Source organism: Mustelus asterias, chromosome 19 (assembly GCF_964213995.1).
Source record: "Mustelus asterias chromosome 19, sMusAst1.hap1.1, whole genome shotgun sequence".
Classification (NCBI taxonomy): domain Eukaryota; kingdom Metazoa; phylum Chordata; class Chondrichthyes; order Carcharhiniformes; family Triakidae; genus Mustelus; species Mustelus asterias.
The window spans coordinates 48092569-48116216 of NC_135819.1; the positions used below are offsets into that span (position 1 = coordinate 48092569).

The window sequence follows — 23648 nt, forward strand, 5'->3', positions numbered from 1 at the left end:
CAAAAAATAACAAATTGGAAGCCTACATTGTTAAACTTTATTATGGGATGTGAACAGTGCTTGTTAGACTAGCATTCATTGTGCAACGCTAAGTGCCCTTGAGAAGGTGGTGGTGAGCTGTTTTCTTGGATTGCACTAGTCCATGCATTATAAGAATACCCATAGTGTTGTTCAGAAGGGAGTTCCCAGGAGTATACCAAGTGAGTGAAGGAACAACGTTATAGTTCTAAGTCAGGATGATGTGTGACTTGGGTGGGGAACTTGCATCTGCTGCCCTTGTCCTTCCAAATGGTCAGGTTTGAAAGGTGTTGTCTGTCACAGGAGCCCTTGTGAGTTTGCAGTGCACTCTGATGGTACAGGAAGAGGCAATTTGGCCCATCATGCATGTCCCAGTTCTTTGAAAGAGCTATGCAATTAGTCTGCTATCCCTGCTCTCTCTTTGCTGAAATATTTCTAACAGTTAATATTAAATTTACAATATTACCAGTGAGATTAATGATATGCCTAAATCAATCTTAAACTTTGTGTGCCGAGCAATACAATTTTTGCACAATAAGTCAAGTTGATGAGGAGAGTCACTTCAGTTTCACTTCATTATTGTACCAAAAAAGAATCCCAAAAACAATTTATATCTTGGAAGGGTTCATTTGTATAAACAATCTAGCAATGTTCACTGCTTAGGCTTACACAAGATCTTTGATCACATCTGCACAATATTAGGGGAGACAGAAGGTAGATGTCTGTGGAATTGTATCCCACATTGAATTCGTATTGTCAAGGTAAGAAGAAAATGATTAAAGGGAAAAAGCAAGCTACTGGCAGCCAGACTCAAAACCTTGTATTTCTCTGATACCTAAACTGTGATGATTTATTATTTGACGAAGGCTAACTCATAAAAATGACACTTTTAATCAACAGTCAGTGTGCAGTACCAGATATTTTAGACTGCAGATAGCTCATCTGCTGCTGAAACCCTCAATTCATGCTTTTGTTACCTCTGGTCTTGACTATTTCAACACACTCCTCCCAGCCTCACATATTCTACTCACCATAAACTAAACAACATCCAAAGCTCTGCTGTCCATATCCTAACTTGGACCAAGTAACAATCATCTATTTCCCCTGTGCTCACAGAACCTACACTGACTCCCAGTTCAGCAAAGTTTTAAATTTAAGATTCACATCCTGATTTTGAAATCTCTGCATAGCTTCTTCAGTCCTCTCTGTTTCTATAATCCCCCCCCCCCCATCCTTTCAACACTGAAATATTAGCACTCCTCTAATTCTATGGATTGACAGCTATGACTGTAACACTACATTCTGCACCCTCTCCTTTCCTTCTCCCCTATGTACTCTATGAATGGTATGTTTTGTCTGCATAGCATGCAAGAAACATCTGTATCTATCCCAGTACATGTGACAATAAATCAAATCAAAATATTTAAATCAAAAAGGGTGACTGAAACTGTGCAGATCTGGAAAGCCCGGTTTGGGATTTAAAAAGAAAAAACTATTTCTATTTTAAAAAGAAAAACAGCTTCTTCCCTGCTGCCATCAAACTTTTGAATGGATCTACCTTGTATTAAGTTGATCTTTCTCTCCACCTTTGCTCTAACTGTAAAACTATATATTGCACCCTCTCCTTTTTCCTCCCGTGTACTCTACAAATGGTATATTTTGTTTGCATGGTGCAAAAAACAATATTTTTCACTATCTCAATACATGTGACAATAATAAATCAAAATATTTAAACAAAAAGGGGTGATTGACACTATACAGATATGAAAAACCCTGGTTTTATGGGAAAAAACTATTTAAATCAAGAGCACCAGGGACCTGGGTTCCATTTCTGGTTTGCGTCACTGTCTGTGTGGAGTTTGCACATTCTCCCCGTATCTGTGTGGGTTTCTTCCGGGTGCTCCAGTTTCCTCCCACAGTCCAAAGACGTGTGAGTTTGGTGGATTGACTGTCCCTTAGTGTCAGGTGGGGGACTAACTAGGGTAAATGCATGGGTTATGGGAATTGGGCTTGGGTGGGATTGTGGTCGGTGTAGACTTGATGGGCTGAACGGCCTCCTTCTGCACTGCAGGGATTCTATGATTGACACTGTGCAGATCTGAAAACAGTAAGAGTTTTAACAACACCAGGTTAAAGTCCAACAGGTTTATTTGGTAGCAAATGCCATTAGCTTTCGGAGCCCTGCTCCTTCGTCAAATGGAGTGAACATCTGCTCTCAAACCTGTTTGAGAGCAGATATTCTGTTTGAGAGCAGATAAACCTGTCTGAGAGCAGATATCCACTCCATCTGACGAAGGAGCAGCGCTCCGAAAGCTAATGGCATTTGTTACCAAATAAACCTGTTGGACTTTAACCTGGTGTTGTTAAAACTCTTACTGTGTTTACCCCAGTCCAACGCGGGCATCTCCACATCAGATCTGAAAACCCCTGTTTTGGGGGGATTTAAAATCTATTTAAACCAAGAGGGGTGATTAAGAATGTGCAGATCTGAAAAATCCTGTTTTTTGAAAAGAAAACCTATTTAAACCAAGAGGGGTGATTAACACTGCAGATATGAAAAACCCCTGTGAAGAAAGTAGGTTTGAACTTGTAGGATTGAAGTTTTTGACAGAGAGACAAGAGGGAAAGTTTGGGAAGCTCACTTTTAAAGACATGGGTGTCCTTGGTCTCCCGGTCCAGTTGCTGGGTGGTGCTCACAGCTCCAGTCTGGGGGTCCATGCGGAAGTAGTCAGTGGACCTGCTGTCAAACAGCGACTCCATGCTGTACTCCAGCCGGCCCGCCTCCCCCTCATCCAGGTCGCGGGCACTCAGCACGATCACCTGGGTGCCAGCCGGCTGCTTCTCGGGCACCGACACCTGGTAGCTGGGCAGCTCGAACTGGGGGCTGCGGTTGGCGCTCCTCTTGGTGCGGGGGGCTGCCCGCGGCCACAGGCCGATCCGGATCAGCAGCTCGGCGGGCGGCCCGGGCTCCCTGCTCCCCGGGCAGCCCGGCTCGCTCCACAGCAGGAGGAGCCGCAGGCCGGCGCTGCCCCTCCGGAGGCTGCAGAGGGCGGCCCGGGGCCGCAGCGAGGCGGGGATCAGCTCCCAGACACGGAGGGAGTGCGGGCAGGAGCCGGAGGCCCGGGCAGACAGCTCGATGTCCAGGCGGGGCGGCGGGCCTTTCCGCCGGTGCTTGGTGTAGCAGCCCTGGCCGTGCACATAGACAGCGAGGCGGGCCCGCACACTCAGCCCTGCCGCCCGGCTGCGCACGGACAGCGGCAGCGGGCCGGGCGGCAGCAGCCAGCACTCCAGCCGCTGCCTCAGCTCCCCGCTCCGAGCTCCCAGCTCCGGCCTCACTGCCCCATCCAGCCGGTACAGCCAGCCCGCCGCCCCCAGCGACAGGTTCGCCAGCGGAGCCTGTCCCCCCCGGGCCGCCTCCTTCCCCAGGGAGAGGTGCAGCCTGAAGCTGCCCGAGGTCGGCAGCTGCAGCAGGAGCAGGGCGAGGAGCAGCGGGCACCGGGCACACATTGCTGCTCTTCTCCCAGATACCTTCTACTGGCCAAAGCCCCAGCAACTTCTCATCCTCCAAACTATTACCCCCCAACCCAGTGCCCCTCTCTGCCCAATGCCAAATACCCACCCCCCTCTGCCCAATGCCCCCCACTGCCCAATCCCTCTGCCCAATCCACCCCTCTGCCCAATGGCCCCCAGTCCCAGTATCCTCACTCAGCCCCAACTGCCCCTCAACTCCCACTGCCTCCTCGCTCAACCCCAGTGACCCTCCCTACCCCCTCACTCACAGCCCCCACTACCCTCCCTCCCCACACTGCCCCCTCCCTCTCTAGTGCCCCCACTACCCTCTCCCTCCCACACACTCCCCCTCACTCACCTTGTGCCCTCACTGCCCCCTCACCCACCTAGTGCCCTCACTGCCTCCCCTCACCCACCTAGTGCCCTCACTGCCTCCCCTCACTCAGCTCACTTACCTCCTCTGGCTGGAGCCTGGCAAGTTGACTTTCCACTCCCTCAAACTTTCCTCCCCCCTCACCTTTATTTCATTTCTCCCTCCTTTAAAACTTTTACTTCTCTGCTCTTTTTTTCCCTCACTCTTACTTCTCTCTCCTGTTTTATTCCCCCCTCCTCCTCCTCCTCTTTTAACTTTTTCTCTCCTCCCCACCCCAATTAGTGTGGGGTTTTCTGTAAACTTTACAGTTTGAACCCAATTTCAGTTCAAGATGGCTCCGCCGCCCCGGCTCTCAGCAAAGCTGCTGCCCTTCCCCAAACTTTCAGTAAGACAGGAGCAGACGGCGCGGCTGTGCGGCGGGACTTGCTGCTGAGAGTGAGCCCAGGGGAAGAGGCAGGCGCCGCCAGCGGCTCCCATCTCAGTGCATCAGGGGGTCTGCCTCTCTTTCCATCCACCCTCAGCTCCTGATTCACCACCTCCTCCTCTCTCCCTCCCTCTCACACCTACTCTCCCCCCACCCCCCTCCCTCCCCCAGTCTCTGGTCGATCACCCACGCCTGTGTCTTCGATACAGCGAGATGCCCGTTCCTTTGCTGCTGTGCAGTTTCCTTTGCCTCTCAGGTGGGTTTGGAAGTCTCTTTTCTGCAGGGGTCTCTCTCTCTCCGGCCAGCCTCTGACTCCCGCTCTGATCTGGACGGGTTGAAGGTACAAATGGGCAGAAATCCGGAGTTGTAGCGGGATCCACACTCCCGGCTTCAATAACTCCACCGCCACCAAATGGATTAAAAAGACAACACAGTCGCCATGTGACCCACTTGGCCCACTCTCTTGGGGAATTCTTAACCAACAAGTTGGGGGGATTTGGTTCAGTTATAGATATTTATATTTCTTTTTAAAGTGTCAAAGGATCAGAAGAGGCAACAAAAAGTATAGATTCCTAGTGCTTGAAAAGGTGGGAAACTCGCAGGTTGTTGCTATGACGACTCCTGAGTTTAAACAGGGATCCCAGGGGACGCGATTGGGGCGTTTCATTCACAAACAAAAGCCAACAACGAACTGAGCGAGAGAGGAAAAAAAACTTGCTTGTAATCTGAAGCCAGAGCGGCACAGAGCGAGAAAACACTTGTTAGTAAACCAACCCAGGCAGCAATTCCAAATTGTCCCGTTCATTCGAAACGAGAGCATTCTCACTTCCCGATTTTTATAAAATCCGCTTGGTTTATTTCTTTTTGCACAATTTCGGTTGTAATCCGATCACAATGATATCAGTCTTTTACGGGAAAGTCTGGTTTGAACCAAGAATGTGTGGCACAGCTTTGTTTATGCTTTCCCTTTTGCTTTTCCTTTTTGTTTAACTACCTGTTGCCATTTCAAGGAGATAGCTCCGTCAGTCAATTTCTACTAACATAAACTTTTATTTTTGAAATTATAAACAGAAAATGCCAAATAAACTCAGCAGGTCTGGCAGCATCTGTGGAAAGAGAAACAGGGTTAAACGTCTGGGGTCTAAATAACCCTTCTGCAGGACAGAAGAAAGGGAGAAATGTCAAAGGTGTTATTTGAGGGGTTATTTCTGATTCTGCTTGACAACTTTATATTCTGCGTTTCTACTTGCGAAGAAGTCTCAACTCGTTTACTAAGTCATCTGACAAGGCTCGTGAAGAAGATATTCGAATGATCGTGCAAACTGAACAGGGTGCGAATCTCCCCGTGCTTTCGAATCAGGAGCAAGTATTTGAATCTCAGGCATGAGTAACTTAAATAAATCGCAATTGGCGGGAAGCTGGAATGGTGTCTTTTCAAATCACAGTTATTCATGTTCCATTGGTCCTGACACTACACAATCCAAACGCCACCACAAATCAGAAGCGTTGATGCGCCTCAGAATTCACGAAATGAAACGCAGTTCCTCGAAAATTATTAATATCGGGGGGGGGGGGGGCGGGTACAGATGATAGACGCCAGGTAATCTGGTTTTTAAAAGTATTTCTACACCACTCCCCTTTTTGTCGTTTCTTTCCAATAGGAAAGATTTTCTCACTTAGAACCTGGGTCGGTAAACGATTCTGTTGAAACGCTGTTTCAGATTAAGGTTTAGTTTAATTTTCCAAAACTGCCACTTGTTTACTGTGCAGGATTGATCCTATGAAAGGTTTTTTAAATGCATCTATTTTCAAGTAAAACAATCCATCCAGTTATCACCCTGTATACCACCTACAGTCACTCTATTCTGTATGCTGTGTACAATTTCCGAGTTGTATTGTTACCAAAACATCAGGCATAATTTTACAAGGACTGAAATTACAAAGTGATTCCTATGTCATTCTGCTTTTCTGTTCTGGCTGGATATTTTGTTAAACAGGCTTGTTACAACCTTCGACAGACTTTGAAGTTTGAGCTTGAAGCGCTATATACTCTGTGTAAGTTGGAGTCCTGTTAAGAAAGTAGCAAATAAGACGCAGATGTGATCGTTACGAGAGTGCAATAAATATAGTCTATTGTTGCATTTTTTTGATTTCTTAAGTAAAATAGCTTTGCGCATCACTTAAAATTGAGGCTTCATGCACAAGAATGGTAGATTATTAATTATATACATTTACCAAATGACACTCACATTATCAGTAACAGAATGAAGATTTGTGCTTAAACATTCGAAAGGTTATATTTGTTACTGAGATGTTTTGTAACAATTTGGCGAAACAGCTGGTTCCTGATGCGATGCCAACAGCACAGATTCAATTCCCATTCTGGCTGAGGTTATTCATGAAGGCCCCACCTTTCCAACCTGACCCCTCGCCTGAGGTGTTCAGGTTAAATCACCACCAGTCAGCTTCCCCCCTCCCCTCCCCCTCACTCTTAAAGGAGAGAGCAGCCTATCGTCCTTTGGGAGTATGGAGATTTTATTTTTTTTAATTATTCAATAATACCACACTTTGTTCCTCCCTCTCCCAAGGTGTTTAGATAGCTGGTGTGTTAACACCCCCCCCCCCCCGAATGAACCAGTTCTTAAGTAAACTGTGCAATACTGTAAATACAGTTAAATAGTACACAAACATGCAATGTCAACATTTAGTAAGAGATTAAGAAGAAATGAGCGGATGTAGATGAAGACCACACTTAGCAGTTTCAAACTCCGTTTTATCTCAACGTCTTTCAATCAGAAGTTAATTTTTAATTTCTATTGACCAATTCTTTTAATAAAACTTTACATTTAGCTTTCAATGCGCATTGATGTTTTATTTTAGTCCATAATTATTTTTTTTAGTTTCCCCCCCCCTCCCGCTTTTACAGCGTAAAAAATATATTATTGAATTTAATTTCGTTGTGGTTATACTCCAGTGTCATAATGTCACGTTTTACAAAGCACACGGTGATACTTTTTATTTCACGTTGAATGAAACATAATCTCAGGGTTGTTGCACCCCGTGACCAGGGTGTGGCTGATCTCTCCTTGTATCGCTTTTCAGTAACTGTATGTTGATTTGGTGATTATGAAAGAGCGATATAACAAGAGTTTATCTCAAATGATGTCCTATTAACAATGTAGGGAGAAATAGAAGTGTAAATGGGGCCACTATGTGGGCAGTTACTGAATAACATCACAAGTCGAACAGACAACATACTTTTTAATGGCCCTTCACAATCTTAGGAGTTCAAAAAGCGCTTTGCAATCAATGAAGCACTCTTAACGTGTAGTCATTGCGGGAATGTAGTGAAATAGTTATTTATTTCATAATTGTTTCTTCATCAAGTATTTTAATGGGAACAAGAGTAGGTTATTCAGCCCCAGGGGGCAAGTTCCACTATCCTGTTAGATCCTGGCAGTCACTTAACTCCATTTATTTAACTTTGTTCAACTTCACTGCATTCCCCACACATCAGAAATCTAATTAACATATAATAATAAAAATCATCACAAACCCAGCATCTCCTCTGAAAATAAAAACAGAAAATGCTGGAAAATCTCAGTAGTTTATTTAGTAGTGTCACAAGTAGGCTTACATTAACACTGCAATGAAGTTACTGTGAAATATCCCCTAATCGCCACACTCGAGCGCCTGTTCATCTACACTGAGGGAGAATTTAGCATAGCCAATGCACCTAACCAGCACATCTTTTAGACTGTGGGAGGAAACCGAAGCATCCGAAGGAAACCCATGCAGACATGGGGAGAACATGCAGACTCTACAGATAGTGACCCAAACTTGGACTCAAACCTGGGTCCCTAGTGCTATGAGGCAGCAATGCTAACCACTGTGCCACCGTGCTGCTGTCAGTAGGTCCCCACAGTAAGAAGTCTCACAACACCAGGTTAAAGTCCAACAGGTTTATTTGGTAGCAAATACCATAAGCTTTCGGAGCGCTGCTCCTTCGTCAGATGGAGTGGAAATGTGCTCTCAAACAGTGCACAGAGACACAACATCAAGTTACAGAATACTGATTAGAATGCGAATCCCTAAAGCCAGCCAGGTCTTAAAGGTACAGACAATGTGGGTGGAGGGAGCATTAAACACAGGTTAAAGAGATGTGTATTGTCTCCAGACAGAACAGCTAGTGAGATTCTGCAAGTCCACATCAGTAGGTCTGACAGCATCTGTGGAGAGAGAACAGAGCCAATGTTTCGAGTCTGGATGATCCTTCGAACCTGCGAGGATTTTCCAGCATTTTCTGTTTTTGCTTCAGGTTCCAGCATCCGCAATATTTTGCCTTTATCTCCTATGGAGAGTTCAGACAATATTATAAACATTGGCCAACTCGCTTAAATCCCAAAATGTAATTATTATCTTGAGATCAACCTTGAGTACATTTTTTAATTTAAATTACCCACATGTTATAGATAGGTTAGAAATTACTACCATACAAATGCATTGTGTTATCCTATTGCTAATGTATCACTAAGTGTAACTCATTGGCGCCCTATTAAGGCCACAAGTTGTAATTGGCACGTTCTCCTGAGCCAATTAGTGCATGAATATTCTTGGACAGATTCCCAGGTCAATTAGAAGCCAAACTGGCTTTTCATTTTCTAAGTGTGACTTCTGAAAGCATTCATTCATTCATGAGCTGTGGGTGTTGCTGGCCAGACCAGTATTTATTGCCCATCCCTAAATGACCTCGAGAAGGTATTAGTGAACCAGTTTCTTGAACACTGTAGTCCATGGGCGGGAACAGTGGTTAGCACTGCTGGCTCACAGTGCTAGGAACCCAGGTTCAATTCCAGCCTTGGGTGACTGTTCGGCATTTTTATGTTTTCCCCATGTCTGCGTGGATTTCCTCCAGATGCTCTGGTTTCCTCCCACAGCCCAAAGATATGCAGGTTAGATGGATTAGCCATGCTAAATTGTCCCTTAGTGTCCCAAGATATGTAGGTGAGGGGGATTTGCGAGGTAAATTCATGGGGCTACAGGGATAGGATGGGTAGTGGGCTGGGTAAAATGCTCTGTCCGAGAGTCGGTGCACTGTAGGGATTCTATCAGGGAGATAGTCCCAAGATTTTACAAAGAGAACAAAGAAAATACAGCACAGGATCGGGTCCTTCGGCTCTCCAAACCTGCACCGACCATGCTGCCCGACTGAACTAAAACCCCCAACCCTTCTGGGGACCACATCTTGACTCTGTGATCTTGAAGATGTCATGATGATGCATTACTTGGAGGGTAACTTGAATATGGTGATGTTGTCATCCTCCTGCTGCCCTTGTCCTGCTAGGTGATAGAGATTTTGCATTTGAAAACTGCAGTGGAAGAAGCCTTGGCCAGTTGCTGTCGTGCATCTTTGTTGATGGTACTTGCTGTAGCCACGATGTGCTGCTGTAGCCACAATGTGCTGGTGGTGGAAGAAGTGAAAGTTTAAGCTGGAGGTGGCATGCCAATTGAGCTGGCTGCTTTGTTCTGGATACCGACAGAGCTTTGAGTGCTGCTGGGGCTCCAATCTTGAAAGAGAGAGTATATAGAAAGCTTTTAAAGATATTTGCCAGTGGCAGCGAAGTTTTGATACTTTAGTAATGATTTTTTTCTTTCATTTTATTACGTTGAAGTGCAGCACAGAAATTTCCAGTGCGACAGCAATGGCTGTCTCTTCTTGCTCTATTTATTTTCTTTTTTCTGTCCTTCCAACAACTTGATGGATTGCTTAACCTCTCATGTTAACGTGACCCTCAGTCAAGTCATTTCAAAGCTTTTCTGTTTTGTGAATCCAGTTTGTACACAGCAGCTCATAATTAGTGCTCGAAAACAAATCAAGATTCAAGAACTGGCTAAATGTCGAGCTGGGCGCTGATCAGATGCAGCAAATCTCCCCGCTGTTGAAATCATATTTTACCAATAAAGTAATTGCTGGATCAATTGAGAGAAAATTGCAGCCACAGTTATGAAGGGAATGGGAACCTCAAGGCTTGAAAAATTACAGTTTTATAAATAACAATTCAACAGACAAAGCGGTCTTGGAGAGAATGAACAGGGCAGCTCAAGGATTGAAAAGTTATTAGCCAAAACTGCAATTTATTCCTCAGGAAGGGGTGTGGACAGTTGACAAAATACGGCACCATAAGGCCAAAAATGGGGAAAGATATGACGACATTTAAAAAAACCAAAAAATAAGCTGAGATAATTAAATAGGAAATCAACACGAGTAGATAAATATTTAAATCATAATACCTCAGTGTAAAAATTTCATCTGCTGTTTGGGACACCAGGGTGCGTAAATCTATGATGAACAACGTGTGACAGACAGCATTGAAAATCTCTATCAAGGTGCTGCCTTCAGATGTAACTGGTACTACAAGTACTAAGAATTTACCCGTAGAAGTAAAGACCATAAGGATGTTACTGATGCACTTGTCCCATGCATCAAATTTAATGTTTAAGTTGTCAATTTCCTTCTTGGTTGTCACTGTGTTGCCTTTGCCTCTCCTCTTCTGCATCAGTCTCTCTCTTCAGTTTCTTTCCCCACAACACTTTTTGGTTCTCTCTCCGCTCTCTTTTACTTCCTCTGTCGTTTTCTTTGCTCCTTTTGTTATAGGTGGGAAGTGATGGGTGGTATGTCTTGATGTGGCAGGGCAAGCTGCTACCAATTGCTGCAGGTTGCATTTCTGATGAGGATTGTGTTGTCATTGACTCCCACCCCTTCCTTTATCATACATGCTTTGCCCCCTCCTCATTCCTCATCTATCCTCCACTCTTCACTTTCCCATTACACATTCTTCTTCCCTTTCATTTATATCACTATCTATACCTCTTGCTTTATCCTCCCTCTTATTTTATCTCCTACTCATGCTTATCAACTTACTCATTCCTGTTCAGTCCCCTCAAACATGGCGATAAAAGGAAAGAACACTTCTCACTCTCCGCTACTTTTCAACCTCCATCCTGACTTCCACCTTCCTGCTAATCTGCGTCCCTCGAACATCAAATTGTTTTGCTTTTCAAGAAATGAAATTAGAATGAGGAAACACACACTTCCTCATTGCTTTTCTCTCCATTTCTGTCTGACTCTTTTCACCTGTCACACAAAAATTACAAATTAGAATCCCTTCATCACATGTGTAAGTAATTAACATTGGCTTTCTTTCTCAACAAAACCAAGTACAGATAATTAGTTGGCTTCAAAATGTAACTGTTGTTATTTTAAATTAAAGTACATTAAAGCTCCAGAGGAAAGTGAGAGTGAAACATGTAGTGGTAAGACAGTGAGTCTTGGGCATACTCAATGCAGATTTCTAGTGAAGATTAGAGTAAATATATCACTCGAGGCTATAACATTTGATATTCCTTACCTATATTCTCAGCAGTTTTTTGAGGAATATGCTGAGGAAAATAAATAAATAAATTTCCCTGACAATCCCAGAGGTGATTAAAACTTGTGTGTAACCCAATAATACCCCGATAATCAGTTTCTTAAACTTGTCTTGGTTTTCTACAGACTGAGTCTTAAACCAACATAACTAAAATCAGATCTAATCCATTTCTTGTGCTTTTCCCTAGAGGAGGTTCTACCTCAAATCTCACACAATATTTTTGAACCACAATTAGAAATCTTAGAAACCCTACAGCACAGAAAGAGGCCATTCGCCCCATCGAGTCTGCACCGACCACAATCCCACCCAGGCCCTACCCCCATATCTCTACATATTTACCCACTAATCCCTCTAACCTACGCATCCCAGGACACTAAGGGCGATTTTAGCATGGCCAATCAACCTAACCCGCACATCTTTGGACTGTGGGAGGAAACCGGAGCACCCGGAGGAAACCCATGCAGACACGAGGAGAATGTGCAAACTCCACGCAGACAGTGACCCAAGCCGGGAATCGAACCCAGGTCCCTGGAGCTGTGAAGCAGCAGTGCTAACCACTGTGCTACCGTGCCGCCCTTCGGAAAGAGTAGTTGAGGAGGTTTCCCATTGCCTGCTTGTATTTATCTTTGGACTATCTTCTCATAGGTCATCTGCAACCAACGATAAAGTGCATCACCACCCTTACAAAGAGTGAAGTAGGAGCACCTCCACCCATTGAAAATAAGCACCTGTACTGGGTGCCGGTACAGTACTTAGGACCAGCTCCAATCTGGTCTCCACTTACTGGAGCCATCTGCAGCATGGTCAAAGCTCAGCATTTCTGATTCAGGAGGTGGCAATACTACCACTGAGACAGTGGTCACTCCATCTGGACATGAGTGCTCCACTGGATGCCAAGCCAATATGTAGACTTCATGAAATAAGAACTTGAATTCTGAGTGGAGGTGGGAAACAACAAATCTTGACATGCCTCCATACTGCACAAATTGGGAGTGGGCTGCACACATACAGTTTAGCATTGTGAGACCTTTGGGCTGGGTCAAATATCCAGGCTGCTTGTGTGGGGGGGGGGGAAGGCACAAAAACCCTTTCATGGGACCTGGAGCATATGAGGAGAGGAGTCCAAGGACAGGGGTCAGGGAGCGGTCCCAGTGAGAGAGTGAACACTGAGGAAGGAGACACTGGGAGGAGACCACTGCAAGGTGACCACTGAGGAGTCAAGCAAAGAAAGAAGCTTCAAGTCATAAAATGCATTTGACAGGTTTCAAGTAGTGAGGTTTCTGGGGGAACCCTGGAGAACTCAAAGGCAGTGGAAGGTTGCTAACTCCATGTTTCAGGCCAGTGGGGTAAAGGTAACCCTTTGGAGAAGTGGTGTTGTACTTGGTGTGGCCGAAGGGCTGAAGTCGTGTCTGTGAGTTGTGCTGGAGCGCAGACTCGCAAATTCAGGGAACCGAATCTCAAAAGGCAAGATTGAAATCTTGGGATGAGCTGTCATTGTGGCAGTCTGAGTCGGAGCAACTTCTGGACGATTTTCTGAGGAGAGACAGAGTTTTAATGAGACTCTGTAACTCACAGTGAATACTGACGTCTGGGTTGGTTGCTGAGAAATCCAGGGATCTGAGTTGGTTGTATTTGATTTGTCGTGTGGGTGTTAGACCGAAATTTGCCTGTTAGTTCATATGTAACTCATGTTGCTTCTGAATGTTAGAGTATAAGATAGGTATCATAAATTATTTTATCTTTCTAAAAGTGAAAAGCAAAGTTTATTTTGTTTGTTCAAAAAATGTGGAACTTGTGACTTTATTCTTTTACTAAGTGCCTGCGATCTCAAACTTTGTCTACTTTAAACAAAACATTACTGGTCCCTCGATTGTACCTGGCACAGTGGTTAGCACTGCTGCCTCACAGCACCAGGGACCCAGGTTCAATTCCCGGTGTGGATCACTGTCTGTGTGGAGTTTGCACGTTCTCCCCGTGTCTGTGTGGGTTTCCTCCAGGTGCTTTGGTTTCCTCCCACAATCGGGAAGAGGTACTGGTTAGGTGCATTGGCAATGCTAAATTCTCCCTCAGTGTACCCAAACAGGCGCCAGAGTGTGGCGACTAAGGGATTTTCAGAGTAACTTCATTGCAGTGTTAATGTAAGCCTACTTGTGACTAATAAATAAACTTTACTTTTACTTTACTTTAACCTGGGGGTTTGGTTCAAGAACATAACAAGAGACTGCATGCTGTCTCTTCCATTCACGGCAGCTAAAATGGATTAACTGTTCATTTATCTTATTAAACACCAGGACCCGATGAAATGCTCCTAAATATACTGAGGGAAGTGGGAATGGAAATTGTGGAGGCACTAGCTATAATTTTCCAGTCTTTGTTAGAGGACTGGAGAATTGCAAATGTTATATCTTGTTCAAAAAAAGGTGTGAAGGTAAGGCCAGCACTACAGGCCAGTCAGTTTAACTGGTTGTGGGGAAACTTCCAGAAACAATAATTCAGGACAAAAGTAATAGTCACAGGGACTATTAATTAAGGTGGGTTAATTAAGGACAGCGAGCATGGATTTGTTAAGGGAAAAAATTTGCTGAAGTTTTTTTGGAGAGGTAACAGAGAAAGCCGAAAAGGGCAACTCTGTGATGGTCATGGACTTCCAAAAGGCAATTGATACAGTGCCACACCGTAGACCTGTGAGCAAAACTCATTGAATAAAAGGGACAGAAGCAACATGGATATGAAATTGGTTGATTCACAAGAAACAAAGTAGTGTTCATGGATGTTTTTCCTGATGTCTTTCAGGATGGAGGAAGATTTGTAGTTGAGTTCTCCAGGGGTGAATGTTGGGCTATTATATATTAATGACCCAGATGTTGGTGTTCAAGGCACAATTTCAAAACTTGGAAACTTTGTGAACTGTGAGACGAATAGTGTAGAACTTCAAAAGGACAGGTTGCTGGAATGGACGGACAAGTGACAGATGAAGTTCAATGTGGAGAAATGTGACGTGACTCATTTTGGTGGGAAGAACATAGAGTGTAATAACCTTGCCAAGGCCAGTCCTCTGTCACAACAGTGCTTTATTAAAATAAAGAAAAGAGCCATGTCTGCTGCTCACAGTAATTCTAGCCTGAGCTCCAGACCTGCAATACCCCGTCCAGGCTATGAGCACCGGTTTTAAGCTCCCGCTGCTCAGTAGGGAAACTCATATTCCACGAATCCCACAGGGAGATGTGTTAATGATGGCCCGTGTCCTTTGGCCATTATAATTGAGAGACAATACAAAATAAAAAATACCACTCTAAAAAGAGTGCAGGAACAAAGGATTTTGGCTGCATATGTACAAAAGTCATTGAAGGTGGGAGGATGGGTTGAGAAAGCCATTAATAAAGCATACAACATCCGAGGTTTTATTATTAGGGACATGGAGTACAAAAGTAAGGAGGTTATGTTGAACTTATATAAGACAGTAGTAGTTCAACCTCAGTGGGAATATTGCATCTTATTATGGGTGCTGCACGTTAGGGAAGATGTGAAAGTATTGAGAGAGAGTGCAGAAAAGAATCACAAGAATGTTTCCGAAGTTGAGAAACTTTAGTTGTGAAGATAGTTTGAAGAAGTTGGGAGTATTTTGCGTTGCCATTTGCGTTGCACAGCGATTCTGCGTTGTTGTGTGTCGTGAATTGCTGAGCAGAAACTGATAGCCAAGTTCCACACACATGAGGACGGCCTCAACCGGGATCTTGGGTTCATATCACATTATCTGTAACCCCCACGACTTGCCTGGAGTTGCAAAATCTCACTAACTGTCCTGGCTGGAGACAATACACATCTCTTTAACCTGTGCTTAACCCTCTCTCCACTCACATTGTACCTTTAAGACTTGATTACCTGTAAAGACTCGCATTCCAACCATTATCTTGTAAACTGAGTTTGTGTCTATATATGCCCTGTTTGTGAACACAACTCCCACTCATCTGATGAAGGGGCAGTGCTCCGAAAGCTTGTGGCTTGTGCTACCAAATAAACCTGTTGGACTTTAACCTGGTGTTGTGAGACTTTTTACTGTGCTTACCCCAGTCCAACGCCGGCATCTCCACCTCATTAGTAATAGGACACAAAGGGTGGTGGTAGAAGGCTGTTTTAGTGACTGGAGGCCAATGTCCAGTGTCATATCACAAGGTTCAGTGCTGGGACCCTTCTTGTTTGTTATATACATAAATCATCTTGATGATAATGTGGGGGGAATGATAAGCAAGTTTGCAGATGACATCAAGATTGGTAGGGTGGTAAATAGTGAAGAAGAAGGTTGTAGATTGCAGGAAGATATAGATGGGTTAGTCAGGTAGGCAGAGCAACGTCGGATGGTATTTAACCCTGATAAGTGCAAGGTGATGCACTTTGGAAGAATTAACAGGGAGTATTAAATGAATGGCAGGACAATAGGAAGCTCAGAAGAACAGAAGGATCTTGGGGTAATTATTCACAGAGCCCTGAAGGCGGCAAAGCATGTGAATAAGGTAGTTAAGAAAGCATATGGCACACTTGCTTTTATCAGTCATGGCACACACTATAAGATGTGGAGATGCCGGCGTTGGACTGGGGTAAGCACAGTAAGAAGTCTCACAACACTAGGTTAAAGTCCAACAGGTTTATTTGGCAGCACTAGCTTTCGGAGTCTCGGGCTCCTTCATCAGGTGAGTGAGGACTTGTGTTCACAAACAGGACATACAAAGACACAAACTCAATTTACAAGATAATGGTTGGAATGCGAGTCTTTACAGGTAATCAAATCTTAAAGGTACAGACAATGTGAGTGGAGAGAGGGTTAAGCACAGGTTAAAGAGATATGTACTGTCTCCAGCCAGGACAGTTAGTGAGATTTTGCAAGCTCAGGCAAGTCGTGGGGGTTAAGATAGTGTGACATGAACCCAAGAGCCTTCACGACACACGACAACGCAGACTCGCTGAGCAGAAACTGATAGCCAAGTTCCGCACACATGAGGACGGCCTCAACCGGGATTTTGGGTTCATGTCACACTATCTGTAACCCCCACGACTTGCCTGGGCTTGCAAAATCTCACTAACTGTCCTGTCTGGAGACAATGCACATCTCTTTAACCTGTGCTTGGCTCTCTCTCCACTCACATTGTCTGTACCTTTAAGACTTGATTACCTGTAAAGACTCGCATTCCAACTATTATCTTGTAAATTGAGTTTGTGTCTTTATATGCCCTGTTTGTGAACAGAATTCCCACTCACCTGATGAAGGAGCTTGAGACTCCGAAAGCTAGTGTTGCCAAATAAACCTGTTGGACTTTAACCTGGTGTTGTGAGACTCCTAACCATAGAGTATAAGGGCAAGGAAGTAATGTTGGCGCTGTGCAGAGCATTGGTTAGGCCACAGCTGGAACATTGTGTGCATTTCTGGTCACCTCGCCATAGGAAGGATATGATTGCACTAGAGGGTGTAACAGGAGATTCACCAGGATATTCCCTGTGATGGGGCATTTGAGCTACAAGGAGAGACTGGATAAGCTTGGATTGTTTTCTCTAGAGCCGAGAAGGATGAGGGGGGCATGATTGAGATGTATAAGATTATGAGGGGTATGGACAGGGTGAATAGGAAGCCGCTGTTCCCCTTGGTTGAGCGGTCAATTACGAAGGAGCATAATTTTAGGGTAAGGGGCAGGAGACTCAAAGGGTGGTGGGAATCTGGAATGCACGGCCAGGGAAAGTAGTGGAGGCCAGAAATCTTGCAACTTTTATAAAGTATTTGGATAAGCACTTGAAACATCATAACATTCAAGGATATGGGACAAGTGCTGAAAAATGGGATTCAAGTGACTTTAGTGGTGGTTATTTTCGGTGCAGACTCAATGGGCCGAAGGGCCCTTTTCTGTGCTGTATGCCTCTATGACTATGACTTGCTGCTGCAAGCAGGAAGCCACTGCGAATCCATCCTCAGAAAGTTCCAACTTTAATTTCTTCAGTGAACCAAAAGGTTATCATCAGGCCTGCAATGTTTCAGGCTTTCACCTCGCGAGATCCAAGTAAAATGATGAATGTTGGACTTTTGAGATATAAGTGCATGCTACCTTTTTTGTTTTCACCTTTTCTTGTGTGTGTGTGTTTGCATCAGTATGCACGTGTGCGTGGATGCAGCTGCAAATACATTCGGCTGATGAGAAATAAACTTTTGCCCTCTTTTCAAACTTATAAGAATCTCTGTTTTTTGTCTGTTCTTGAGAGTCACACCACTCAAGGGATTAAAACACTTTTACTTTAAAAAATGTCTCTGGATAGTCGAGAGTTGGAAAAGGGGGGCAGGGAGGGGATCTTCCTACCATCTCTCCCAGACCATGACAGCAAGTGGTAAAATATGTCGGAGCTGCACTCCACATTGAATACCATGGCTAATCTGCAATAATATGGTGTAGATGCACGTAAAAAGACTTTAAAAGGTTTATAAATAATTGATGTTGTCTGTTCGAATTTGGCTTTAATATATTTCCATGTGCTTTTCATACTGTTACAACTGACATAGCGTGGATCATAATCTGTTCAATCAATTAATGGAACCAACATGATGGAGGAATAGTGTTTAATAGCTGTAATCTTCTGTAGTACTAGAACTACCGTAATCAGCATCTTCCTTGAGGGATGTCCATCATGAGGAATAGTTGGACTCTTGTTGGCCTGTTGGTTTAACTAAGTGGGTGTTAGATTACAACCTTCTCTGGATGTTGGTTTAGTATGGATGGTGGCTGGATTAACAATATGCTCTAAATGCGGGTTTAGTTGACATAAGAGATGGTTTCCAGTCTGTGTGGGATTTACCAGATTTACAAGTTGTTCCCAATCAGATGAATGACTGTGAAGTTTTTGTAAGCACGGTACAATTAGGCTTTTGAACACCTTAATCAGAGTAAAAGACCCGTGGCTATTGTTGTGCATCATGACAAATCTAAGCAAAACGTTCACTTTGACAACAGAAATCTTACTGCCCTCCAGTGAGAAAGCAGGAAGTCTTTGTGCATCTGTTTGCATTTCGACATGGTATTTATCAGTCCTGCTGTAGGGTGCTAGAGGGAGCTCTTGTTAAGACACCACATTATTCAAGTCAGAGGTCATTCTACACTACTAATTTTCATTTTCTAATTCTCACAAACTGACTCATTAAACATTATAAGGGATACTTCCTTTGCTATGTGTAACAGAAATGTGAACTCTTTTTTTCAGTATTTGATGTATGGAGTAATTATTTCTTTTACATTGATATAGACATATATCTTATTCTTCAACTTTTAGTCAAGAGTCATAATCCGAGGCAAATAGATGCTCAAGGGCTTCTCTCACAACCACCCCAACGTCATCTACCTGCTTCTGTAGTTCCTGATTTCAAGTGTGCCATTTTAGTGAAGGTCAGGTAATTTCCTACAGAAGTGCCAAAAACGTCAGGACTGCTGCTTTTAATCGATTAATGATTTTAAAAAACTGTATCTTACTGGACATCAAAAGAAAAAGGTGAGGGGCAGTTAAAGAACAGAGACAAAGAGGAGTTTGGCAACAGGTGCAGACTCGATGGGCCGAATGGCCTCTTCTGCACTGTAGGGATTCTATGGGTGGGATTTTACAACCTCGCTTGGGTGAGGCTGGTAAAATCCCGCCCGAGGCCAATGGAGAGAATCCCATTCTGCGAGCCTCGCCCACCCTGATTGTGGGCCAGGCCAGGCGGTAAAACCCCAGCCTATGGTTCTATGAAATGCTGTCAGGGCACTGTGATGAGCAGTATCGTTATATATTCTCATTTGAACCCGTGTCAAAAGTAACTTATTTTTAAAAAAGTAATGCGGCTGGCTCCCCAGATAGCTTATTGGGTGAATGTATCTGCTGTGTTACTGAACAATACAAAACAGGAAGGTGTCATGTTGAATCATTGGTATGTGTTTAGGCAGCTGATCTCAAGCCAGGGCTGGAGGGAAAGGGTGCTACATTTGGTTTCCATACCCCAGCTTAATAACTGAGGTCTTGGCTGATCTCACCAAGGAAATCTTCTCATTTTGCTTCCTTTCCTCCTATTTCATGGGGCATCTACCTTCATTAGATGCTGTGGATATTATGTTAAAATGTGCTATTAAGTGAAAATTGTAATGCTGATGGGCTGGGCATACTTTTTGTGTAAAATAGTTGCAGAGACAAATCGAAGTCTTCCTGCTGGGTGTAGAACCATATGGAAAGGGCAGTCCAGCAGTTGGGAAAATCCTGTCAGGGCGGTATGGTGGTACAGTGATTAGCACTGCTGCTTCACAGCGCCAGGGACCCGGGTTCAATTCCGGCCTTGGTGACTGTCTGTGTAGAGTTTGCACGGTCTCCCTGTGTCTATGTGGGTTTCCTCTGGGTGCTCCAGTTTTCTCCCACAGTCCAAAGATGTGCAGGTTAGGTGGATTGGTCATGCTAAATTGTCCCTTAGTGTAGGTTGGGGGTTAAAGGAGTAAATACATGGGGTTATAGAGATAGTGCCTGGGTAAGATGCTCTGTCGGAGCGTCAGTGCAGACTCGATGGGCCGAAAAGCCTCGTTTTGCACTGTTGTGCATTCAATGATTGTTTAGTTTCCCTTTTCAATCATGCTGTTTTTACTTTTGCATTAGTAATTAATTTGCCATGACACAACCTATCACTTAGAATTTTTTTTAAATTACTGTAGTGTCACTGAGGCAATGGTAACTGTGTCATCTAACAGTCCCAGTTCACAGTCTCTTCATATGGAATTGGTTACATCTGTTTCTCAGTTGATCTACGACTGTTCAAATACGAATGACACAAAGACAAGCAGTGAAAATACTGAGAACAAATATCTGGATCTCACAAGGTAGAAATACTGTATTCACCAAGGAAAGTTTATCACAGTACACTTTGTATATAAGCAAAGTTTACTCATACAAAGTTGTGTTTTAATTTAATTGTGCCTATATGTTATTTGAAATTTATTGGAGGGTAGGTCTTATGTGGAAAGGTTGAGGGAGCTAGGGCTGTTCTCTCTGGAGCGAAGGAGGTTGAGGGGAGACTTAATAGAGGTTTATAAAATGATGAAGGGGATAGATAGAGTGAACGTTCAAAGACTATTTCCTCGGGTGGATGGAGCTATTACAAGGGGGCATAACTATAGGGTTCATGGTGGGAGATATAGGAAGGATGTCCGAGGTAGGTTCTTTACTCAGAGAGTGGTTGGGGTGTGGAATGGACTGCCTGCAGTGATAGTGGAGTCAGACACTTTAGGAACATTTAAGCGGTTATTGGATCGGCACATGGAGCACACCAGGATGATAGGGAGTGGGATAGCTTGATCTTGGTTTCAGATAAAGCTCAGCACAACATCGTGGGCCGAAGGGCCTGTTCTGTGCTGTACTGTTCTATGTATGTTCTATGTGATATCAGCCTAAGGTGAATGTTCTTTGGATATACTGTGTGAATTCACCTTTTCGTATTAAACATTGCTATTTTTTCTCATTTGGATGCAGAAACTATCAAGGGCACAGTTTTATTAAGGAATTGATTCCACCTAATGAACAGTGACTTCTTGAAAAATATCTCTTCGGAACTCTGAAATTTGACAATTCATCTTCTGCAGTTTTTTAAACCACACATAGGTTTTTTTGGATGGGGGGAGATTTAACTTTATTCTCTACAATATGACATGAATCAGATATGAACCGTTTGTCTGTTCCTCACAAATATCAAAGATAAAGGCTGGAATTCTCCGGCCATTCAAATCCCACAGTCGCTGCCAGCAAGAACAGAGAATTTGGTGCTCAGCCAAATCTCTGTTCACAGCGGGACCAGAGAGTTCCAGCTGTGGGTGAGGTCAGAGAATCCAGCCCACAGTGTTTCTCTGGATTGTTTGATTGCATAGCACAGGAACAGAAGTTGTTTCAAGTTTAAAGACGTTGTGCTTCTTCAGTATTTTATCATTGTAAGTCTTTATTGAACTTTCTTAAGATATCTGCCTCCAGAGAGACAGATTCATGTCATAGTCACATGACTACAGAAAGCTGGATGTGACATGAGACTGATTACATTTCAAATCCCAAACATCCCCCTTTTCATAGCGAACAATAAGATGCAAACATCCCCCTTTTCCTAGTGACCAGAAGCCACATTTGTGTGCACAATCATGTGTGACTGTGAGTTCATAGAATCATAGAAATCCTACAGTGCAGAAAGAGGCCATTGGGCCCATCGAGTCTGCACCGACCACAATCCCACCCAGGCCCTACCCCCATATCCCTACATATTTACCCACTAATCCCTCTAACCTACCCATCTCAGGACACTAAGGGACAATTTTAGCATGGCCAATCGACCTCACCCGCACATCTTTGGACTGTGGGAGGAAACCGGACCACCTGGAGGAAACCCACGCAAACATGGGGAGGACGTGACCCAAGCCGGGAATCGAACCTGGCGCTGTGAGGCAGCGGTGCTAACCTCTGTGCCGCCTCTGGAAATTGTTCCATTATGGTTGTTGGGGTCATGAGGATCTCTGGAATTGATACAAGTTACCCCTATACACCCACATTAATATTAACATCTGTTTGTTCTACTAATCAGTCTCTACCCTTGAATTGCATATGTTGTTTGTAAGTCGTGCAGATCTCTTAATGGTACACATGCTCGTTGGCATTGGCTGTTCATCTGACTGGTGTTTCTTGTCTGGAGAGTGTTGCACCCATGACACTTATTGCCATGGTAACATTTGTTCCATTATGGTTGTTGGGGTCATGAGGATCTCTGGGATTGATGGAAGGTCTGTACGCTGTACAGCTGGTAAGATCCCTTCTTCCTGACCAGCCGACTGCTGCGAAGGAATAGCTTTGCACTGTGGAAGAACAGCTTTGCTAGCAAAACAAGCCAATGCAGATAGTCACTGGAGAGATTTCAGCAGGCGAGTCTGATGAAGATCTATACACAATACAACAGGGGTTCAGTCAGTCAAATCCACAGGTGACAAATGGTTTGTAACTGTTGCAGTGAGGACCACAGAAGGAAAGTATCAAGCAAACAAAAAGTGTTGGATGGACACTGGTGCATCATGCAACATAATGGGGGCAATTCTCCCAGCCCTCTGCGCGACTCTAGGAGATGGGGGAGGGGGGGGTTCCTGCTGCCACTGCATCGGGATCAGTGGCAGAGGGTGGGAAGGGGGTGATCGGGGCTGGCCATCGTGTGGGGGAGGGTTGGGGGGGTCAGAGCTGCTGGGGGTTATCGGGTCTGCTGGTGGCAGTGGGGGTGTGTGTTAGGACTGCCAGGGGGCTGGAGCGGGTGGGGGGGGGGCAGGACTGCTATGGGGGTCGGGGAGATTGGGGAGTCTGGAGGGACATCAGTGCAGGTGCAGAGAGGTCCAGGAAGCCAGCGTTCAGGGGGGGGGGGGGGGGGGGTGGTCGAAAGGCCAGTGATTAGAACATAGAACATAGAACATTACAGCGCAGAACAGGCCCTTCGGCCCACGATGTTGCACCGACCAGTTAAAAAAAAACTGTGACCCTCCAACCTAAACCAATTTCTTTTTGTCCATGAACCTATCTACGGATCTCTTAAACGCCCCCAAACTAGGCGCATTTACTACTGATGCTGGCAGGGCATTCCAATCCCTCACCACCCTCTGGGTAAAGAACCTACCCCTGACATCGGTTCTATAACTACCCCCCCTCAATTTAAAGCCATGCCCCCTCGTGCTGGATTTCTCCATCAGAGGAAAAAGGCTATCACTATCCACCCTATCTAAACCTCTAATCATCTTATATGTTTCAATAAGATCCCCTCTTAGCCGCCGCCTTTCCAGCGAAAACAATCCCAAATCCCTCAGCCTCTCCTCATAGGATCTCCCCTCCATACCAGGCA

The 23648-nt window shown here is 44.5% G+C and overlaps 1 protein-coding gene across 6 annotated transcripts in view; it reads right to left on the reverse strand.

Annotated features, from left to right (window-relative positions):
- The window catches only part of celsr1a (cadherin EGF LAG seven-pass G-type receptor 1a), a 324635-nt gene extending 321057 nt beyond the window's left edge, over positions 1-3578 (reverse strand). For all 6 annotated transcript variants that reach the window (XM_078235521.1, XM_078235523.1, XM_078235517.1 and 3 more), the window contains exon 1: positions 2661-3578. In XM_078235521.1, coding sequence (XP_078091647.1) covers positions 2661-3525 — 865 coding nt within the window. In that variant the 5' untranslated portion in view covers positions 3526-3578. The remainder of the gene's footprint in view (positions 1-2660) is intronic.
- Between the last annotated feature and the right edge of the window lie 20070 nt (positions 3579-23648).